We start from the raw sequence: 22,544 nt of genomic DNA, 5'->3' as shown, positions 1-22,544 counted from the left end.
CAAAAAAGTTTGAAAGCTACAGTCGAGTGTTTACCCGCTACCCATTTTGAATACAAGCAACATAATGCGGTAATATTCTCAAAATATTATAAAAAAAAAATGTGCATGTATTCTCAATCGAGATTTGAACCCGAGCATCATAACATGCCGGTCTTGCAACCTTTCACTAGAGCCAACACACAAAAGAATTTTGTTTTCCCGACCGGGACTCGAACCCGAACACCACAATTACTATAGTAATTATTGTATATACCATTAAAAAAATGTTTGTACCTCGACCGGGACTCGAACCCGGACACCACAAAATGTTGGGGTTGCACCACTAACCATACAATACATAGATGCGTCAAGTCATACATCCAAAAGGTATCATTAAAAACAGTATTATTGCAGCCCCAGTCGGGCCGTGCGCTGCGATTCGATTTTGATTTGCCGCGACGAAAGTCTCGAAGAAGAGGACAACAACAATTGCTCGCGTTCTATATGCTTGCAGTTAAATGGCACTTGCACAAGGACCGCGTTGGCTCTGCTGGTGGTTTGTGGGTCTGGCGCACGGCCCGACTGGGGCTGCAATAATACTGTTTTTAATGATACCTTTTGGATGTATGACTTGACGCATCTTTGTATTGTATGGTTAGTAGTTGCACTCTACCATGATACAATTATAGAAGTTAGTCTCGTCGGCAAAAGCTTTCGTCAGTGCGTTTTCGTTTTTCGACGCAAGAGGTTGTCTACGGACGAATTTTTTTCTGCAATTAACCCTTGTGCAAAATGACATTTTGCAATGTATGCCGTAGACACGGATAGAATTAAAACATTTAGAGAATTAGAGAATTCTCATATATATTATTAATATTGTTCATAAACAATTTACATTTTAAAAATATGTCAAGGAGACATTAATATTAGCTTCAAAATATGTAAATATTAATATCATCGTCTAAGGGTTAATGCGCATTTCATTGTCGTCTTGTTCACACTACCACGCTGTGCCTCTTTCACTCGCACTCATTGCTAACATAGACAGGGTACCAGCTTTTTGCCGACGAGACTACCTTGTATAATTGTATCATGATGAAGCCGCTATTTAACTCTTAGCACTAGAGGTGGAGAACTATCGATGGCACTATCGCGAGTATCGATGGTTGGCCACTAACGACACGCTCTCGATAGCGGCGCGCACTCTCGATAGTGGTCAATAGCTATCGTCGATAGTGGTCGATATTTTTTCAAATTTCTTTGTATACCCGCTTCCTCCGTAGAGTCGGAGAGGGTCTTCAGCAAAGCAGGAAAAATCTCTTCAAATAGGCGTACAAAATTATTGATTGAAATAAATATATAAATAGCAGTTAAGGTAAACCTAAAAAAAAAAAATTAATATTATTTGAATTATAATTAAAAGATTGGATTAAAGATTGGAAAACCAATTTCATACTCTCATACTTTAAACAATATGGATTATTTAAAAAATGAATTAAATTATTTTCTTTTACTGCACTATCGACAACTATCGACGATAGATTTTCCTTGCTATAGTCGATAGTTTGTGGAATCTATCAATAACTATCGATGGCGCAGACTATCGATAGTTCTCCACCTCTACTAAGACACGAGCAATTGTTGTCGTGTTTATCAAAATTACACATACCAATATAGGCGACAATGTAGCAGGCGTTTTTGAAAATACAAAAGTATTTTTTTATTAATAACTTCTACAATTTTTATCTGATCGCAACCAAATTTCCAAACCAAATCGGGGAACCCAAGAACTATAATAAATAGTTCTTATTGTATATACGTAATTAAAATTACGTTTTTTGTTGATTTGCGGGGGCGGGAGTGGGCGTGAAAAAAATTTGAAACAAACTTGATATGTGTGCAAACATAACAAATGCTGTCGACAAAAAATTATAGCTCTATCTCTTATAGTCTCCGAGATCTAGGTGTTCATACGGACAGACATCATCTCGGCTGTTGATGCTGATCAAGAATATATGTATATACTTTATAGGGTCGGAGACGCCTCCTTCTACCTGTTACATACATTTCCTGCCGGCACAAAGTTATAATGCCCTTCTACCCTATGGGTATCGAGTATAAAAACTCGGAAATATCTAACACACTTTTTGGGTAATCACGCGATATTTTATCGATGTGACAACTGACCATTGAGTGCACCAATGTATGAAAATCTAAAACAAATCTACAGCAATATCATAAATTGACATTCACGAAGAAATGTTGTTGTTGTTGAGTTGCGCGAGGAAAATTTGGCGGTATTGAGGTCTGCGAAGGACGAATGTGTGAGGAGTAAAAAGTAAGTGTATTTATGTAAATATTACATTTCCGTCAGTAATTCTACTTACAAAGGCCCCAACTTATCGCCTATTTTCCATTAGATCTTCCTCCACTTTGTCCAAATCTTCGCCAAAATTTTGAAATTTAAAAGAAATTTACCCATACTTTGTGACTGTGGTTCGCGGCTGTGGAATGCCAAAACGGGACTTGGACGAGCGTAGAAGAACTGAGTGGCTGTGGAAACGGAGTATAAGACACGAGCAATTGTTGTAGTCTTAATTTTCGAGACTTTCGTCTCAGCAAAACAAAATTGAGTTGCGCTAGTTTCTAGCCGCGCAGTTGCAATACTTCACGTGCATATACATATACAGCAATATAGGCGAGCATGTCGATATATAGACGCATAGATACATACAAACGAAAGCACAGCGCAACGAAATACGCTCGTGCTCATCGTTGTCCTTGTTACTTCTGCTACTACTTTTTGGTATCTTAGAACGAATTGTGGTTAATTTTATCAATATGTAATTCTGTCCTAAAACTACATCCTATACGGACGCACGAAGAGCCCATGCTATCTTCCAACTGAAATAAAGCAACGTAACGTTTGGATTGCAGTACATAAGGGACTGTAGCCGATAATACTTATATTATACAGATTTTGAAATAAATCGAGTACACGATATGTAGAGACGCAGTAGACTAAAGTGAGAACTAGAACTTTCTACATACCCATATCCGTCACTCATCGATAAAGTATTATGATGCATACTCGAATACACGGCACTCATTGAGTTACTGAAGCCGTTATTAAAATTAATGCGCGGTGATATTGATTGGACGAGTGTGTGAGCAACGTGATGATGTTGATTAGCTCCAACTCCCGGTGAACATGTAGAGCCCTCGACATCTTCATTTAAACGACATGCATCAATGCCATGAGTTCCAGTTCGAGCATGTGGGGCGCATCCAGAAGTTGAAATGTGCGCTTCGGAAGTCTCCGCTCCGCCTGTTGGTGTCGATATGGGATGTGGTGACACTACAGCATTTAGACCACCTGAATATTTCGTAGAGATTAATAAAATTACTATTTAATTAGATCGATTCATGGATTATTGAGGCTATTGACTGATGGGGCTATTAACGCAACATCAGAAGGTTTTGATCTCAATCATGTATAAAAATGTTGACGAAATTATTTGAAAAACTTACTAGTATAAAATAAACAAGTAAGAAAGCTACAGTCGAGTGTGTTCGACTGCGAGATACCCGTTACCCATTTTAAATAAAAACAAAATATTGCTGAACTTTTGTAAAAATATACCGAAATAATATACTACAAAATGCTAAAAGGTGAGCCAAATGGCATATTTGGAATAATGATGTGGTAAATATACCAGATTGTCAGCCAAAACAACTAAGCCCCAAGTAATTATGTGTTTTTGCCCATACAAAAGTATTTCTATAATAACTTTGACAATTTTTACCTTATCGCAACAAAATTTTCAGGAATCACAAAGACTATAGTTATTATTGTATATGGGCATTTCCACGTTCGTACGCTTTAAATTAAAAATAAAATTGAAAACAAAAGGTTCCTGAAACTTTTTTTTTTTTGCTTTTCGATAGCATTTGTTTAGCTCTTTGGTTAGTGTAAATTATGTGGCTTATCGAGTTTTAATTTTTATAATATTTGCAAAAAAACGTGCGGTGGCGAACGTACGCAAAATGGAAGTGTCTAATACAATTTAAAGCAAGAAATTATTTTTTATTAAATATGAAATATGTACAGAATGAAAGTCGTGTAATGTTTGTGCACTTATAAATCAAGAACAGATTTGAGTGAAAATTGGTAGGGAGGTAGCTTAGAGCCAGGAGACGGACATAGGATACTTTTTATCCCGTTCGACAGAGCAATTTATACTGCACCGAAATGGCTGTACTTATGGTAATGAATAAAATTAAGTAGGATGTGAGCCTAACGTATCATACATTTATGTATGATATTATGTATTTATACATTTGTCTACAGTCAGCAATGCCGCGAGCAAGACGATCAAATCTTAAATAATAAAAAAACTAAAAATAAATAAATAAAAAATAAATAAAATAATGAATGGTTTTTTTTTAGAAAATTGAAAAAGTTTAAAAATCGGCAAAATTTCAGAAATTAAAAATTTGAAAAATTTTGAAAATTACAAAAAAAATGGAAAATTCAAAAAAATTGTTGGATTATGCTGCCTCAATGGTAAAGTGAAATTGAAATTGTCGTCTATCACAAGGTACTTAGGTGAAGAGCAACTTATGTACTAAAATACATAAATAATAATGAATGAAATAATAAAAAACAAGAAACCCATTTTTAATAAAGGCAAAATATTGCGAGTATTATTTTCAAAATATACCGAAATACTAAAAAATACTAAAAATATACCAAATGGTATGTTTGGTATGTCGATATAGTACACCATTCAAAATATACCATAGACGGCACAATGTACCAGATTGTCAGCCAAAGCAACTAAGACCCCTAGTAAGTAGGCGTTTTTGCCCATACAAAGGAATTACTTTAATAACTTCTACAATTTTTATCTGATCGCAACCAAATTTTCAGGAATCACAATTACTAGAGTTATTGTATATACCAAAATTCAGCTCTAGCTTTAAAATTTCGCTTGTTATTCGATTTTTGTTGATTTGCGGGGGCGGAAGTAGGCATGGCAAAAATTTTAAACAGACGGACATCGTCTCTGCTGTTGACGTTGATCAATAAATACTCGGAGATGCCTCCTTCTACCTGTTACATACATTCCTGCAGGCACAAATTTATAATAGCCTTATACCCTATGGGTAGCGGGCTTTTTTCCTTACATACGGGAGTGCCACAAACATCGCTAGCTATTTCGACTCGTGGAGATTTGGAAATCTCCCAAATAAAGCTGTAAGTGCCACAGATTATTGAGAGATTTCATACGTTTTTTTCTTTAAGGTTTTATTTTATAAGTTGAAAATAATAAACTCTTCTACAACAAAAAGATCGAAATTCAATTAATTTAATTGATACAAAATGCATTTGAATTCTGCCGAAATGTAAGCAAATATTCACAGGCAATCGGGTCAGTTTAGAATTATAAGATAGTGCCGCCAGACTACTTCCCTTTTTATAAGAGAAAACAAATTATTTTTTATGTATTGAAATAATGATCACGTTTTATAAGTATTTAATTTATAAAATACAACGATAATAAATGGATATCACACTTAAAACAATCAAATATCAGAAATTATCTCGAGCCATTGTGTTTTCGAAGCCGGGAAACATTTTTATTTTTTTGATTTCACTTTTTACGTAACAAAAAAAAAACTCCGAATAATGAATGAAACTCCTCTCAAAATTCTGTAGCATGTACGGTTTGCTTTGAGAGATTTACAAATCTGCAGAATAATATATATTAATAGGTAAAATTAAAATTTCGATGGATGTTCCACATTAAATTCTACACTATTATTGTAAAAAATGTTATGATGGTGCTTATTAGGATTTACTTACTGCTACTGGAAGAAACCAAAAGAGGAGAACAGCCAACTATACTATTGGGACTGTCTGTAATAGAAACTGTTGCTGACGAAGTAGACGGTGTTGCATTAGTGCCCGTCGAGCTTGGAGTTCGACGTTGGTTCCTTAGCTTTTCTTCTCGACGCCACTTTGCACGCCGATTTGAAAACCAGACTTGAATTCTCGCTTCGGGTAATCCAATTTTCCCAGCTAATCGCTCACGGGCAAAGACATCTGGATAATGAGTTCTTTCAAACTCTGAAATTAAAACAAAGAACATTTTTATTTTCCAATATGTATTCAGGTTTGCTGCAGAAGTCAAAGCCAATAAAATTTCAACCGAAATACAACTTTGGGAGAATTTAGATGCTGAGATAGAGTTGTTTTCGAAATCGTCATAATTGTGCATTGGAATTTTTTCTAGGTCGTCGATATTTAATTTTTAGTTAGTGTGTTCCGAAAAGCACATTATATGGGAATGATCACATTTTTACAATATATTTGTATTAATTCATCTATTGTTTTTACAAAACATGTATACACATCACCACAAAATTTGTCATTCGCAGTTACATTGCATTTGACCATAATTGTTAAGCAAATTAAAAAAAAATTGGGAGTTTTGAATTTGTCATATATATTATTATTATTATTTCTATATGAATAAATTAATACAAAAAAAATTGTAGTATTTATTGACCCTTTTGCTCTAAATAGCTCTAAATATTCGCCAGTTTATTGTGAATGTATAAAAATTACTTCCCACACATATGTGTGGATGCTTAAAGAAAGAAGTGAGGTTAGTAAGATGCCAGAGTGCAAATTTAATTTCACTTTTTATGTCGAAAAAGATACCATCGATGTCATCGTTGATCAGATCAAGTATTGTTAAAAATGTATTTTTAACTACACGATATTTTGTATCTAAATATCTCAAAGCTAGAAATACCGTATGATATAAAAATACATAAATTAAAATCATCCAAGAATTCAAAAGGCGCATATAGTCTTATGTGTATGTATGTACGTATGTATATATAATATAAATATGTCTGCGCATATGCGTTATCAGCAGGTCGAATGAGGCCACTGACACAGTTAACAGATTAGCAGGATATAAAACGCTAATGCCTGGACTTTACACTGTCAACAAAGCCACATATGAGAATATATTTAAAAACATTTTTTGTTTGATTTTGAAGAGGGCATCATTTAATTGCTATTCACATTTTACGTATTATTCTGGCAAAAAATTTCGAATTATGAAATCTCTCATATGATTAAAGTTTTTAAAAGAAGTTGTTCAGCATAGCACGATGCAAGAGTTGTGGTTGATTTGGTTTTAAATGTTTCTTTTTTGCAAAATAAAATTACCTTTTTCTAAACTGTCAATCTGTTCATTTGAAAATGATGTACGATTTCTTTGTAATTTTCTTTTTAGTATCATTCTGGCATGATCATCTTCCGTAGTTCCAGTATTGGATGTGTCACCGTTTGAATTATCTCCTTCCCCGGAGACTGTTTCGTCTGAATGTTGGCCATCGAGCTCTGTAAATAGGGAAATTGAAAATAAAAATACATAAAATGTCTAATGTTTTCAAGCTAAGCGACTGAAAGTCTAAGATAGTAAGATAGCAAACTATTTGTAAGTACAATAAAGTTTTTAATAAACACGATTACATGCCATATGAAACGTTATGAGCATATGAAGCATTGAGAGCTACATACAAATATCAAGTAACATTAACATCAATATTATTATTAAGATTCGCATGCACATCAAAAATGCCGCAGGCCACAACATTTGGATCTCAGCTTGTCACTTTTCATTCATGTATTTAAATGTGTCTGTGTGTGTGTAACTGGCAGTGAGTATTAGTGAATCTGACAGAGCAAATAGATGTTGATAGCTCTGAGACATGCCGCAGGTTCTTGCAGGGCCCAACGAAGTCCAGTTCAGGGAACATGTCACTTGCCAAATAAACTGCAATGTGACAGCCAACAACAACAACGACATGAAGTAAAAGATAGCGTCGATGATATAAGGGAGTATGGAAGATTAAACAAGAGAGCATGAGAATAAAAGACAACTGAAGCTAGAGAGCGACATTCGTCCATGGTGGAATATATTAGAAATACAAACTGATAAGGCGATAATTGTGGTATGAGGATTTCAAAGCTATACGATTTTATAAATATGTATTTTTTTGTTCTTTTTCTATTTATGCACCCCATCATCACTATGCCCTGAACGCTTTATAACCGTACTCCATACTCTCCACACTCGGTTTCACTCCATCCAGCACAACCCTTGCGACTATGGTTACATCCCCCCAATGGTTTGGCGTTTAATGAAGTGTCATCGCCTGTAAAATGAGTCTGTAAATCGTATTAAACCAACTACACGGTTTAGGGAAGACCTTGTCAAGTACGACAGCAAACTCCCGTTACCGTGTTGCCGAAGGCTACAGATTGCGGATTATACAGATACAGTAGCTGCCTTGCACACAAACACGCGGTTGAAATTTACCCACAGAGATTTGGTTCACCAGAATCTTTGTGTTGATGAGGTTAAACTAATTATAAGAGCCTGAGTAAATATACATACAACAATCTCGTTTCGTTTTTTGTACATATTGACGCTTATATAAGAAGTTATATATCTAATCTTGTATTGAAGTCATTAAGCAAATTTTATAGTTGGCGATTTCATGTAATTGTAATTCTAATTCAGTTATAACTAACTCATATGTATGTAGGTATATATCTAAATATTTTGTACAATTTTGTGTGGTTATCATAATATTGAACTATGTTAATAAACAAACAAAAAGAAAAATAGCATTCCATATTTATCACGGGCAGACAGCGATGTATCGCTTATATGAATAGAATTGTATTTAATTATGAAAACGACATTAACGTTACAGCCAGTGACAGTGATTTACTTATATCCAATATTCGCACGATTGACCTCATGCAAGAATAGCTGAAGGTAGAGTACTACGAAATCGTTTTTAGTATTTCCGTGCATATTATGTATTTTTCTATACATTTGCATACGCTCTCACACACTAAAATGAATTATCTGTGCCTCCTTCTTAAGCAACGTCATTCAACGTTTACTTTACTTGATTTTTGCATCGACTACGCAGTCGGTCGACGCTTGGATGAGTATAAAAAATTGTCGTACATGCGTAAATATGAATAGCACGTGACCAAACACTCACTTTTTGATTGTCCCATACTATGAAAGAATTTTATCGCTAAGTTTAGGTTACTAACTCACACAGAACATTTACGTTTTTATACGCCACTTTTCAATTGACAATGTTAGTTTGTTTTAAGTAACTAAAACTTATAAAGTATATTCTTTCAATACGAGCAAACTCTTAAAACTATGCAAAAATATACCTAAACTATATTTGGTACTTTTAATATAATACCATAGAGTATAAAATACACCACAATGTCAGCCAGAGCAATTAAAACCTGACAGCAGCAGTCGTTTTTTGACATATAATAATATTTCTAAAATTACTTATATTGTTATATGATTGCAACCAAATCGCATTAGTTACCATCCCTGCTTTAAAATTACGATCGCTATTAGATTTGTATAGCCGCTACCCATAGAGTAGAAGGGAAGGGTAGGGAAGAGTGCCGTCACGAAATGTATCTATCAGCCCCTTCCGCCCCCGCCAATTGATAATACTCGAATAACTATAGTACTTATGATTACTCTGAATTTTGTTGCGATCGGATAAAATTTTTAGAAGTTATTAAAGAAAAACTTTTGTATGGCGAATTATGCCTACTGCAATGGTGTCGTAGCTGCTTTGGCTGACAATCTGGTATATTTATACATCTATCGTATATATCGAATGTAAAACTTCATAAATATACTAAAAATAGCATTCGGTCGATTTTAGTATAATCGCTGTTATTTGGTATATTATAAGAATAATATCGCACTGTTTTGCTTTTATTCAAAATGGGTAGCGGTTATCTTACAGTCGTGTTAACTCGACTGTAGATTTCAATTCACGGGAACGGAAGTGGGGGTGGCAAAAACTGCGTGCAACCATAATAATACTGTCGAAAACAAACAATGTCTCGTGAGACAATAAGACAGTGTTTCATACGGACGGACGGGCAGACAGACGGTCATTATGGGCTGTTGAAGCTTATCAAGAATTTTATTTGATCTCTTTTTTCTTCATAGTTTTCTTTCTTTAATACACAATTCCTGGTAAGTACACACTTAAGTAAGATCTTAACTCGTTTAATATCTTTGTTTTATTATGCAAGAGAAATAATAAATTAGAAATTACACTCTCGACCACATCAAAAAACTAATATGAATAATACTTTGAAAAATCTTACCTTTTTTAAGTATGGCATCGTCTTCGGTGATAGAACAGTTACTCAAATGGACATTTGGCGCCCCGATATCTATAAGATCAGTTCGAGGGCTTAGAGAATGACAAGGAACCGTTGTAGGGACATTATTATATCCAGTTGTAGACGCTATAACTTCTGATGAAGTAGCACTTTGGCTGTTATTCGGAGGAGATGTATACCAAGATCCAGTAGAATAATGACGAGGTGGCCAGCCCTGCTGTGGATTGTGTCCATGGGGTTGTTGTAGCGAGTGATTCACATGGGGGGAAATGGGACTGAAATGGTGTGGCATGCTTGTAATAAGCTGACCCTGACTCTGGCACTGAACGTCTAATACCGAGCCGTTTTGAGTGTTTAGCAAACGGAGCTTTTCATAAATCGACTCTTGTTCGCTACCCTCTCCAGAGTTACTAGCCCCACCGCTCTCCGATGAATTTAGTGGTGTCGCTGTTTGTATCAGATCGTTTGTAGAGCTTGACCCGGCGCTGCTCGACAGTCCACTAACTATAACGGTATTAGGTGTTCCATTTCGGCTTGGGTTGGGATTGCTATGCGAACTGATGCTCTGGCTCGATCCACTACTTTGTTGCTCTTTTTGGGCCGCCAAGTTTCGTAAAACGCGGTTTATAGATGATACCTGAAATCACAAGAAATTATTATCTAAGATTCTGTAATTTATCAAATTTATCGGTGCTTGTATTTAACTTTTGTTGTCATGTAAACAGTATTCTGCTAACATCATTTAAGTTATATTCGTTAAATCTAGTGAATCGAGCTTCGGACTCCCTGAGGAGTTTAGTAATTGTTCAATGCTCAGCAAGTTGTCGATCTATTTTTGGATGTACAATATGTACATATGTACATATGTACAATATACTACTAATACTAGTACCGTTAGTGTTAGACGGCCAACCCCTACGGGAACTATAATGGCGAATTTGTACCTTATAATTTTAATACACATATGTACATACATACATACTACTTGTCACAAAATTTGAATATTATCGTCGAATAGCAAAGCTAAAATCTATCGCGTCAAATTTACTCCGACGCGGAAAGACAGTTTCTTTCGGTTGCCGCTTTTTTTTAATTTGGGTTCCATTATTATTTTAAGGGCAATGCCTGCGCATGACAACGTTTTTGGAATTAATTTAAAAAGCAAAAATTACGAAGCAGCAGTAAAGGCAACGGAAAAACAACAACAGCAAAATCTAACAAAAAATGAAAAGAAAAAGGAATGAAAGTAAAAAACGAGCAAACACACACAAATGAACGAGTAAGAACAACAGGGAAAAGTGCAGTTGACTGGAAAAATTAGTCAGAATGTCGTTTCAAGGGAACGAAAACCTACGCTTGGTATATAAAATTCAGTCTGAAAATAAAATGGGCGGCATAACTATTATTTGTGTGAACGTCTGTGCGTACACACATACATATAAGTACACTTATGCATATGTATTTATAGTTATGTAGTTGTGTACACTACCGTAAATGTATTTTTTAAAGATCGATTTTGGAAAAAATTGCACTTTTGCAAATAAAAAAAAAATGTTCATTTGTGTTTAAGTCCATATAGATAATTCCCAGGCGAAAATATCGCTCTTAAAGTAAAAAAGCATATGTATACCCAAACATCTTTTTATTTTAAATCAAGATGAGCTTTATAGCTTTAATTAGAGCTAAGAATAAATTTCAAAATCCTCTTCCACAGCTATAAGATTAACATTTACTTTTTTTAATTGTTTGAGTTTATGTTTTTTTTTCACTGAAAATAATATTTTTCGCCAGAAAATTACCGATATATTATTTCGTACTTGATTTTTAGCTTTTAGCGGGCATACAGAACAAACACTCGAACTTTAACACCGATCATTTAATATTATTCACTTTATTATAACATAAACATAAAACGTACTAAGCTTTCTTACAAAATATAGTTTTTTTTTTTTTTGTTACTTTTCGACATAAAGCTTAAAAAGATATTTCGACATTATAGGATTTTCCTTGTTTTACACGTAACTGGTGTACTTTCAAAATATCACATCATAAGCATATCGAACTATTCTAGCAATAACGGCTGCTCCCCTTAACGCATGTACCACAATTTCAGAGCATCGCGTCCTATCTCATTCCATTTCATCCCACCCCATTACAAAAGTCCGTCAAAGGTCTATTGTCGTTCAATCGTCCCATCCATTCTGTTGCTACTGCTTCTGTTTCTGTTTTGAGTTACAAACCAAACCAAAAATTGTAATATCCCCTTACGCGTGAATTTCAACGCCTAACGCTTGTGGTAGCAGCCTGACTTGCTTAGGTTTGTATGTATGTATGTATGTACATGGCACGGGGCATGGTTTGTATTTATTTAATATTGTGCGTTTTTCATATATATTTCTAGCACTGATTTCCCTTTTTGTCGCTTAATGTACATAAAAGATTTCTTTTCCATTTGAATGAGCACATTTTCCACACACAACTGTCAATGGGGAAAATATTCAATGCAGACCATTGGCATCACTGTCACAATTCAATTTTTTTTTTCGTACTTATACAATAAAAGAAAATTATCGCAATGCTAAGTAAAAGTGGAAATAAAAAGAAAGAGGCAGAAAAATGGAGCAAACAATTCAAAAGATTTAAATGGCGATCAAAATTGGTAAGCATAATGTGATTTCTAAAATATAGCAAAAAATTACATACAAATTACTATCTCATACAAAATATTCCAAATAGAGGAATTTCAATTTTTTCTTCGTTCTTTATTTAAATGTATATACAAAAAAGTGTTTGCCTGTCTTAAGAAGTTGATGTGCGTACAATTGTAGGTAAACTAGGAAGTAGATACCACTCGTATCTTAAGTAACATAATAAAGTGGTTTGAAGACAGGTAGGCTTTGTACTTCCGATAAACTAAAAAGTTGTGGAAAAATAACTTTTTTTAAATTATAATATTTCTAGTATATTAACATGCAAAATAAGTTGATGGTGTAAGTCTATAAAATATTAGCATGATAACAGAGGTCTCTGTTTAAACTAAGCACTCACCAACTCAAACTGCTTTTTAAAGTGAGAATAGGTATATAAATATTGCTATTAAAATACTAAATACATTAGTGTGCCATTGACCCGCAAACCATGAATTTGGAATTTCATTCTCTGTGTTCTTTGCTAAAAAGCTCATTAATTAAAAAATAACTAAGAAATTTTCTGGTGCATTTTTTTACTCAAGTTCGTTCATCGTTAAATTACCAAAAATGAAACAATACAACAAAAATGAATATTATTGGAAAAAATACCCAATCAATCTTATCTTATATACATATTAATATGTAAGTATTACGCGCAAATTTATGTTTACTTACACTTGGAATGTTATCATTTGAGCAAACATTTTCCTGTAATAATCTATCTCGAATCTCCCAAGCAAATATGCTAGGACATTCTCGTTTGTACTGGGAAATTTTACTAACAACCTCAGCGGTGGCGACCCTTGGCTTAGAGCCTCCAATAGCCCGTGGTCGAATACTTCCTGTTTCGTAATATCTGAAATCAAAAAGTCATACATTAATAATAATAATAATAATTTAGTGCATAGCTAATTATCTAGCAAAAAAATGTTGCGTGCGATACTATTTTTGAACTTATCGCAACTGAATGTTCATCAAGTCATATCTCTTTTCACTTAAAAAAAAACGACATTTCTTCAAAAGACACAAGGTATAGCAAAAGAATATTCTGTCTCTTGTTGTTTTTATACCTGCTACCCATAGGGTAGAAGGGTATTATAACTTTGTGCCGGCAGGAAATATATGTAACAGGTAGAAGGAGGCATCTCCGACCCTATAAAGTATATATATTCTTGATCAGCGTCAACAGCCGAGACGATATAGCCATGTCCGTCTGTCCGTCCGTCCGTATAAAACACTGGATCTCAGAGACTATACGAGATACAGCTATAATAGCGGGTATCTCAGAGTCGAGCACACTCGACTGTAACTTTCTTACTTGTTTTTTTTTACTTATAGCAAGTATAAAATTAAAACAAGTAAAAAAGTTACAGTCGAGTGTGCTCCAATATATAAAATGTGCTCGAAAATATAACAAATGGCATATTTGGCATATCGATATAGTACACCATTCAAAATATACCATAGACGGCACAATATACCAGATTGTCGGCTAAAGCAACTAAGAGCCCTAGTAAGTATGTTTAGCACTTTTCGGTAGTATTTGGAAACTACTATTGGTATATGAAATTAAGTTTTTTTGAACATTATAAAATATTTAGTATATTTTATAAATAATAGGGTATGCTTTTATTGTTAATAGGTGGTGTTTGTTTGATATCCTGAGAATAGGACACTCTTGTAATATACTCACCTGCCCAAAATTTTGCTAACGCATCCATTAGAGACTTGTAGGATGCGAGATATATCACACGGTCGAGCTCCGGAATGAGCTAACTCGACAATTTTTTGTCGAGTCGAATCGGGTAATGGCCGTCCACCAACAAATACTCCGCCCAATTGATTGACCCCACTGTGGCCTGAAATATTCGAAATTCAGTAATGAATTATAATTATAATGATTATTATTATTTCAATAATTTAATTTTAAAAATCTAAAATAATTCACAGTCTGTGAGTATTTAAAGAAAAAAAAGATTTCCACATTTTATTTTCCAGAATTTTAAAAATAACATCTTTGGTTTTGTCCGACTGTTGCTTAAATTACACTAAGCTAATAATTTCAGACAATCTGTACTTCAGCACTCCAAAACTCAATCAAGCATAGATTTCAATACAAATTTCTTGGAATCTGCGTATCAATTTAATTCTTGCTTGTAGCCAATGGAGCATAGAAATATCTGTCAATTATTCCCTGTTATCTATGGTCTGCATAAAAAAGAAGATAAATAGTAAAGTAGGCATGGCCTAATCCCTACGACAACGGGATCAAATAAGTTCTGTTCCTCTCTACTAGACAACCCGTTTGAGTACTTGTCAATAAAACTGACCACAGCAACAAAACAGTATAACATATAGATATATGTGTAACTTTTCATTACTTTGGAGTTCGAGTAGTGGACAATAAATTTTTCTACAAATTTAAGAAAAAAATATATTTAAAAGTAGATTGCTAATCTTGATTTAAGAACTTTTCGATCCTATCTATCCAATCTTAAATGAAGGAAGATTTCGTTCATTAACCACGTTTTAGGATTAGAACTCAGGGTATAAGATGGAATATCTTTTAAATTTAAGAATATTGTACATGTTTCTTAAAACAAGACTCAAATATGCCATAAAGTGCAAAATTTACCAGGAATCCTAATTACTGTAGTTATTATTATATGAAGTGCTTTAAATTTACACTAGTTGATCCATTTTTTTCGATTTGTGGGACAGAAGTGGACGGCCAAAATCAAGAAGAAACTTGTTCTGTCGAACAAAAATTGTATATCTTTCTCCTATAGCCGCCTCTAGACTTTTGTAGAATTTTGAAATTAACTTCTTGATTTGATTTTGACGTCATATATTATTGATTTTGAATTTTTTTTTGTGTAAATATAAATAAAATGCTGCGAAATTGAAAGCTACAATTCATTTTATATCCCAGAATGCTTTGTGAATTCATACTGCTGCGACTGTTAAGCAGAAATATAATAAATATTTAGTGAAAAATAGTAATTATTTGGGAGCATTTTATATTGTGCACATGTATGCAGTTGCTATTAAATACATAATTGCTATAGCAATAATTATTATTTATGGAATTTTGTGAATATCGGAAAATATAATATGTAATATAAATTTAATATATTCAAAAATATTTATTCCTTAGGTGATTTGATATGTCGCACTCTTGTTTAAATTTGCCGATAAATATCTGCCTATAGAATTAAAAATATAATAAAATATATATTTTTTTTAAAATGAAAGGGGAAAGATTAAGATCCGGGTCCTTATTCAAGATTCGAATTTGTATATCCATAAAAATAACAACATTCCAAATTGATTTTGATTTAATACTATGCATAGAAGCTTTTTATAACGATTCCCTATCGTTCTAATTGTGATTTACATCATTTATACGCACATTTTACGCACACATATGCTACGAATATACACATTCATGAACATATTTGAATAGAAGAATAAAATGTTATAATGCGATGATTTACCAAAATTAACAAGACGAACAAAAGTGGAAAACATCTTTCCAAATGGGATTAACAATGTAAAAGCAACAAAAATCAGAGTTGGCGAACAATACAGTTTAGTGGACAGAGTTCTGGCTATTTATTTGCTATATCTCTCTCTCTCTCTCTCTCTCTTGCTTTCTCCCACTGTCTCCCTTTCAGACGATTGGATTGTTGAGGGGAGAACCTACCACTAGGAACCGGGAATTAAAGGAACAATGAAAATCCGCTAAGGAGGCTCATTTGGGTTTCCAAGTGTTAAAAGAATGAGAGCGCTGTTTGGCGTATTGGAATTTGTTGTTTTACTCAAGTAGAAAATATAAAAATCAACAAAACAATGAGAGTAAGATAGGGAGAAACTTTTGTTTGTGTTTTTCCATCGACTTCGGCTTTTATCGACATCGTTTTTAATTGTTTTCATTTGTAACGACACGAAAACGAACAGAACAATAGAGATCCTTCAAGATCATTATTATAGGTGGAATATAATTGTATTGATTCACATATACACACCTAGCATATCACACACAAAAGCCGAGAGCTGCGAACTGAGACTAAGAGTACTTAACAACACAGCGGGTGACTGCTAGCCGGAACAAAGCGGCAAAGCCAGTGAGGATCAAAAAGAATGGGCTGTGCATCGACAACGGAAGAGGGGAGAGAGTGATCAACTGATTTTCAGTAGCATTTTGTTTGCAGTGATTGTTTAGGCTATGACAATCCGCACGTATTGTTCTTTCGAACTTGCCACTGAATGGACAGAATTTTTGCTTTGGCCCCATTTACGTTGTGTTCTTAAATGTGATTGTGTTCGGTCCAAAAAGCCAGTCACATCTATTTTACAATATAACAATGAATTTGATCTATCTTGCACACAATTAGTGGCGAACTTATCGCAATGTACCAAATTTCTCACTTTATTTTCATTCGTGCCATGGAACAAAGACAATATCTGAGGAGTAACTCCAATGTTACTGTAAAAAAGCAAATGACTTAATTAGTGTGTTTAATATCTCTTCAATAGCTTAATTCAAATGACCCATTTACAAAAGGAGTAAGTACTACTACTTTAAAAAACAGAAATTAATATTTAATTTTTATATTATATTTTTTTTATATTTTTTCTTATAAAAATCGTTCTACGAAAAATTAAAAAAAAAATTCATCATCAAACCACATATATTTGTGTTTAGCATTGACCCAAAATACTTTCTAATTGACTATCGTACCATTAAAGATTCGACTTTATCACCCATGACCATAGCTGTTTATGGAAAGATTCGGAGGAAAGTTTTCAAATATATATATATTATATTTTAGACAGTTTCAAAGTAAAAATAAAAATTACTTAGATATAGTGTCTTCGATTCTGATTTTGGTCGACGCCTACTACGCGTATCTATTGACCCATACACATTGACTTGACAGAATATATATATTTGTATGTATGTACGTATTTAATTGGAAAGCTAGGCTGATATTTTCTCTTAGGTTCAAATCAAATTGAACTTTGTAAAATCTTTTGGCATTATATGCATTAACTAATCTGCATAAATGTAGATACATAATATGTACGAACGTTAGTTCGTATGAACGTATAACGTATGAAGGGGGTGGAAGTCGAGGTAAAAGCGGAAAGTTGAAAGTGGAGACATACATTCATCATCAGTTAAGTGGTAATAAGTTGTTGCAAAGTACGATGATGTGGTATGTGGTTGCTGTGGTACTGTGCCAGTGGTTCCATCAGCGGTTTCCATCCCAGCAGCAGTTGCCTTTGCCACCATTCCGCTTAATCCGGGAGTACTAGCGACACCCAAACACGGCAAATTTCTCATAGCAAGAACATTGTCTATAAGAAAATAAGAAAGAGAAAAGAGAGCAGAGTAAACAGAATATCAGGATCACAAAATCCATATAGTTCATTTGCCATTTCAACTACTTACTACATTTTAAATAGTTTATATGTTTTTATACGTATATATCATTAATACTTATTCATCAAATTTAAAAGAAACGGTATTTTGTGCTATTATAAACCATAAATTGTATATCTTATATCATCAAATAAATAATCTTTAATCTTAAGTCAGGAATATGAGATGTCGACCTAAAGTTACGAAATTAAGAATTGGACCATTTTTTTTATTTTGTGTTTATTAAATAATTAATGGTTAAGGTGGAAAATGTTTCAACATTTTTTTTATACCCATAGTGTAAAAGGGTATTAAAGCTTGGTACCTGCAGGAATTGTATGTACCAGTCAGAGGCAATCACTTGTTATGTTTTGCAGGCAGCTTGTTTTAAATTTGGGCCCCGCCCACTTACGTCCCCACAAATCGACCAAATTCGGAAAAGAACTCCAATGCTATAGCTAGAATTGTAAATACATTAATATCTTTATGACTCCTAAAAGATTGAATGCGATCAGATAAAAAATGTCGAAGATATTAAGAAAAATTTTGGTATGGGGAAAACGACTACATACTAGGGGTCTTAGTTGTTTTGGCTGACAATCTGGTATATTTTGCACTCTATGGTATATTTTAATTGTAACGGGTATCACACAATCAAACACACTCGACTGTAGCTATAATAAGGAAGAATAAGGAATAAGGAAGAATCCTTATTATACCCGCCACCCATAGAGTAGAGGGTATTATATATTTGTGCCGGCAGGAAATGTATATGCCATATAGAAGCAATCATCTCCGACCCCATAAAGTAACTATATTCTCTATCAGCGTCCGTATTTCCGTACATTTTAGTATTTTTGTGGTATAATAATTTGGTTTATTTCAAGAATAATACCACAATGTTTTGCTTTTATTAAAAATGGGTAGCGAGTATCCCACCGTCAGGCACACTCGATTGTATCCTTCTTACATGTTTTTATATACTTTAGTTCTCGCCTAATGTATTAAAATTTAAATTGGGATAATATGCTTTTTTTGTTTTAGTAGAAAAATTGTGTAAAATTTGGAAATTTTAAAAGTGTCTATTAGTATAAATACTTGATACATATGGATAAGAATCCCTTATTGACAAAAACACGTGGGCCTCGCCTGAGCAAGGCTGTCCTTGTCATGACATGCTCTCATAGCAATTTTCAACCAAAACACCAATGCGATTCCCCATAATGTTTGATTTACCCAACTAGGATATACTTGGCATTCAATGAGATATTTATATAATATAGACTCCGTGCAATGCATAAAATCGATGGCTTTATTGCTTTCTAACCATTTCTTTAAGGATAAGGATAGGATGTCCAGTTTCTCGCCTTACTGAGTAGCTCCAAGACCCAAAAGTGGGACTTTTATTACTATACATAAGGTAGGTAAGTAGGTAGGGAGTACCAGCTGCTCCTACGATCGGCGGAGCATAGACCAGTTGAGATCCATACCTGTGCCGTTATAAGTTAACTTTGGTTTTTTTCGCATGAGCACCCAACAAATTTTTTTTTTATATTTTTATTTTAATCAACCATCTGGACTGACTGCAATCCCATTTGACGGCCATCTCGATTAAAACTAGCATTTTTACATGGGAATTCAGGCACTTTATTTGATTTCTATAAGACAATGCTAATAATAATTGCACTATCGGAGACATGCAAAAAATATTTTGAGGTCCACCATTTTGGCTTGTAGGTCAGAAATTGTAGACCTTTTCTTTTAGCCCAACGACAGACGTAATTAACCCGAATGACCGAAATCCATCCTTTAATTTAACGATTCTCACGAGAATATTGTAATTTATGCTATTCTTATTTTCGTCAAATTTAGCCAAAAAAAAATTTTAAAAAAAATCGGCTAAACAATAATCCAAAAAACGTTTGAAGCATTTTCAACATTAATCATTAGTTATTTGATAAGCAATAAAGATTTTGAAACTTTTAGATTTCTCAGATTATTATTGATTAAAAACTCGCTGAACCATTTATAAAAAATTCAATTTGTAAAATAAAAGCATTTTAAAAATTTGAATGAATAACTTTTCCCATGAGTTTTCTAACTTTGCGAGCAAAATGAATATGAAAAACTGTCAGTCTAAGGCTAGATAAAAAAAAAACAAGTAAGAAGTCGAGTGTCCTCGACTGTGAGATACTCGCTACCCATTTTGAATAAAAGCAAAATATTGTTATTCTCAAAATATTACAAAATACTAAAAATATATTTGGTGTATCCATATAGTACCACGTTCAAAATATACCATAGACGGAACGGTACTACATTGTCAGTCAAAGCAACTATTTCTTTAATTACTTCGACAATTTTATCTGATCGCAACCAAATTTCAGGAATCACAATTACTATAATTATTACTGTATATACCAAAAGTCGCGACTCTAGCTTGAAAATTACGCTTGATATTCGATTTTATTGAATTTTGAAGCAAACTTGATATGCGTGCAAACATAACAAATTATATCTCTATCTCTTATAGTTTCTGAAATCCAGTGTTTCTTACGGACAAACGAACATGGCTAGATCGTCTAGGCTGTTGACGCTGACCAAGAATATATATACTTTATAGGGTCGGGTGTACCTGTTACATACATTTCCTGCCGGCACAAAGTTATAATACCCTTCTTCCCTATGGGTAACGGTTAAAAAAACTGGAAAACTGTTGTTTTATTATTAATTTTGCGAGGACTTTATTTTTTCTACATGTGTAATCTGTGCACAGGCGTGCTTTTCCACCTTACATAATATTAAATCTTAAGTTAGATAACTATTGGTTTTACTAGGCTGCAGGGGCAACAGATCGTTTGTCGCCATTTCCTTCTCTAACTCGAGCTAGACCAAATAAAATTGGATACAATTTTGCTGTATAAATCGAAGAAAATAAGCCGTAGGAATACAGATACATAGTACAATAGTAATACAAGAGCTAGAGGCCAGAAAAAAAAACATTCTGAGAATTCCATGGCTTTCAGGCAATATCTATTAGGAAACTTTAAATCGAGCACGACCGACCCGAGAGAGAACTTTTTTTTGTTCTTATTCTGCTGAATGAATTTTTATAATCTAAATGATACTGCACTAACCTTTGTGGTCCTCCAGCGATGGCAGTCGCTCAATCAGCGCTCCTGCTGACCATGGTACTGTGCCTAAGCTGGCCGGGTTTGGTTGCAGCGTGAACATAATTACCAAATCTAATTGATATAATAAACGCACCAGCGTCTGACTACTGATGCTTGTTGGTTAATCTTGTTGTTTAGTTTTTTTGAGTTTTTTTTTTTTTTGTATGGCATTCAAAAATGAATTCAAAATCCAACTCAAATCGTGCTCTTTTCAGAGTTCGCTGCGGGCGGGTACGAATACATGCAGCGACTTGCACAATTCACGCAGATGGTCTCTTGGTAGTGCCGCGCCAGGATAAAGTATGTTCATATATGTGTACTTGTCAATCCTTTATTGTCATATAATTTTGTGACATGAGCAGCACGGCCTTTGTTTATATTTGAGAAATTAGACTTGTTCCTTTTGTTATATTGTGTTAAAAGAGCATTTTAAGCACTGAATTTATAGAACCTATTTATCGTATTTACACTTTTGTTTCATATTCGGATACAAATACGAATTCTATTCGTTTTCATATTTATATTTGTATTTGTATTATATTTAATTTAAACACCGAATTATTTGATTACACTTGGTACTATTTCAAAGCAATTAATTAATATACATATAACACTATATTTTCCCGATTTTCAAGAACTTCCACTGGCCCCCGTCGGAATTGAGGTACTGCAAGCGGCGACGAGTCGCAGTGCGAATGCTATTGCCAATATAACTGTGAATGACAATCACATGCTTCAAATTTTGTGCCCGGGTTTCAAACGACTACGTTAATATAATAAGTGTGAGGTTGAATGAGCGTTCTGATTGGTTCGCTTGACATCGTCTACGTACCATCCACTGCCAAGTCGGGTAGGAAAAGCCTACGCTGATTGGCTGATGGCCAGTTTCTCAGGCTGATGCGCCTCTCTCGCTTCTGTTCATTACAAGTTAGAGCACGGCTGCGTTGAAAGAGAGTAGCGTGTGTTTTTTGGTTGTGGCAAGGAAAAAACCAAAA

The 22,544-nt window shown here is 34.0% G+C and overlaps 1 protein-coding gene and 1 long non-coding RNA gene across 8 annotated transcripts in view; one reads left to right on the top strand and one right to left on the bottom strand.

Moving 5' to 3' along the window:
• Positions 1–8,645, top strand: part of LOC132794936 (uncharacterized) — a 15,448-nt gene extending 6,803 nt beyond the window's left edge. The window contains exons 5-8 of one of the 3 annotated variants that reach the window (XR_009633380.1): positions 7,296–7,499; positions 7,621–7,722; positions 7,783–8,016; positions 8,158–8,645. This is a non-coding gene — a long non-coding RNA (uncharacterized LOC132794936). The remainder of the gene's footprint in view (positions 1–7,295; positions 7,500–7,620; positions 7,723–7,782; positions 8,017–8,157) is intronic. The other 2 variants (XR_009633381.1, XR_009633382.1) reach the window with 2 other exon arrangements.
• Positions 1–22,544, bottom strand: part of LOC132794934 (paired box protein Pax-6) — a 23,480-nt gene extending 936 nt beyond the window's left edge. Inside the window, exons 1-9 of one of the 5 annotated variants that reach the window (XM_060805256.1) lie at positions 21,514–22,544; positions 18,121–18,312; positions 14,642–14,807; positions 13,624–13,804; positions 10,241–10,895; positions 7,229–7,402; positions 5,849–6,112; positions 3,031–3,355; positions 969–1,360 (exon numbers count right to left, since the gene is read on the bottom strand). In XM_060805256.1, coding sequence (XP_060661239.1) covers positions 1,153–1,360; positions 3,031–3,355; positions 5,849–6,112; positions 7,229–7,402; positions 10,241–10,895; positions 13,624–13,804; positions 14,642–14,807; positions 18,121–18,312; positions 21,514–21,610 — 2,262 coding nt within the window. In that variant the 5' untranslated portion in view covers positions 21,611–22,544 and the 3' untranslated portion in view covers positions 969–1,152. Of the gene's footprint in view, positions 1–968; positions 1,361–2,371; positions 2,533–3,030; positions 3,356–5,595; positions 5,734–5,848; positions 6,113–7,228; positions 7,403–10,240; positions 10,896–13,623; positions 13,805–14,641; positions 14,808–18,120; positions 18,313–21,513 lie in introns of those variants that run through there. The other 4 variants (XM_060805258.1, XM_060805254.1, XM_060805259.1 and 1 more) reach the window with 4 other exon arrangements.

Source organism: Drosophila nasuta, chromosome 4 (genome assembly GCF_023558535.2).
Source record: "Drosophila nasuta strain 15112-1781.00 chromosome 4, ASM2355853v1, whole genome shotgun sequence".
Lineage (NCBI taxonomy): Eukaryota > Metazoa > Arthropoda > Insecta > Diptera > Drosophilidae > Drosophila > Drosophila nasuta.
Note: the sequence above shows the minus strand (reverse complement) of the source record. Positions and strands in the feature narration are given on the sequence as shown.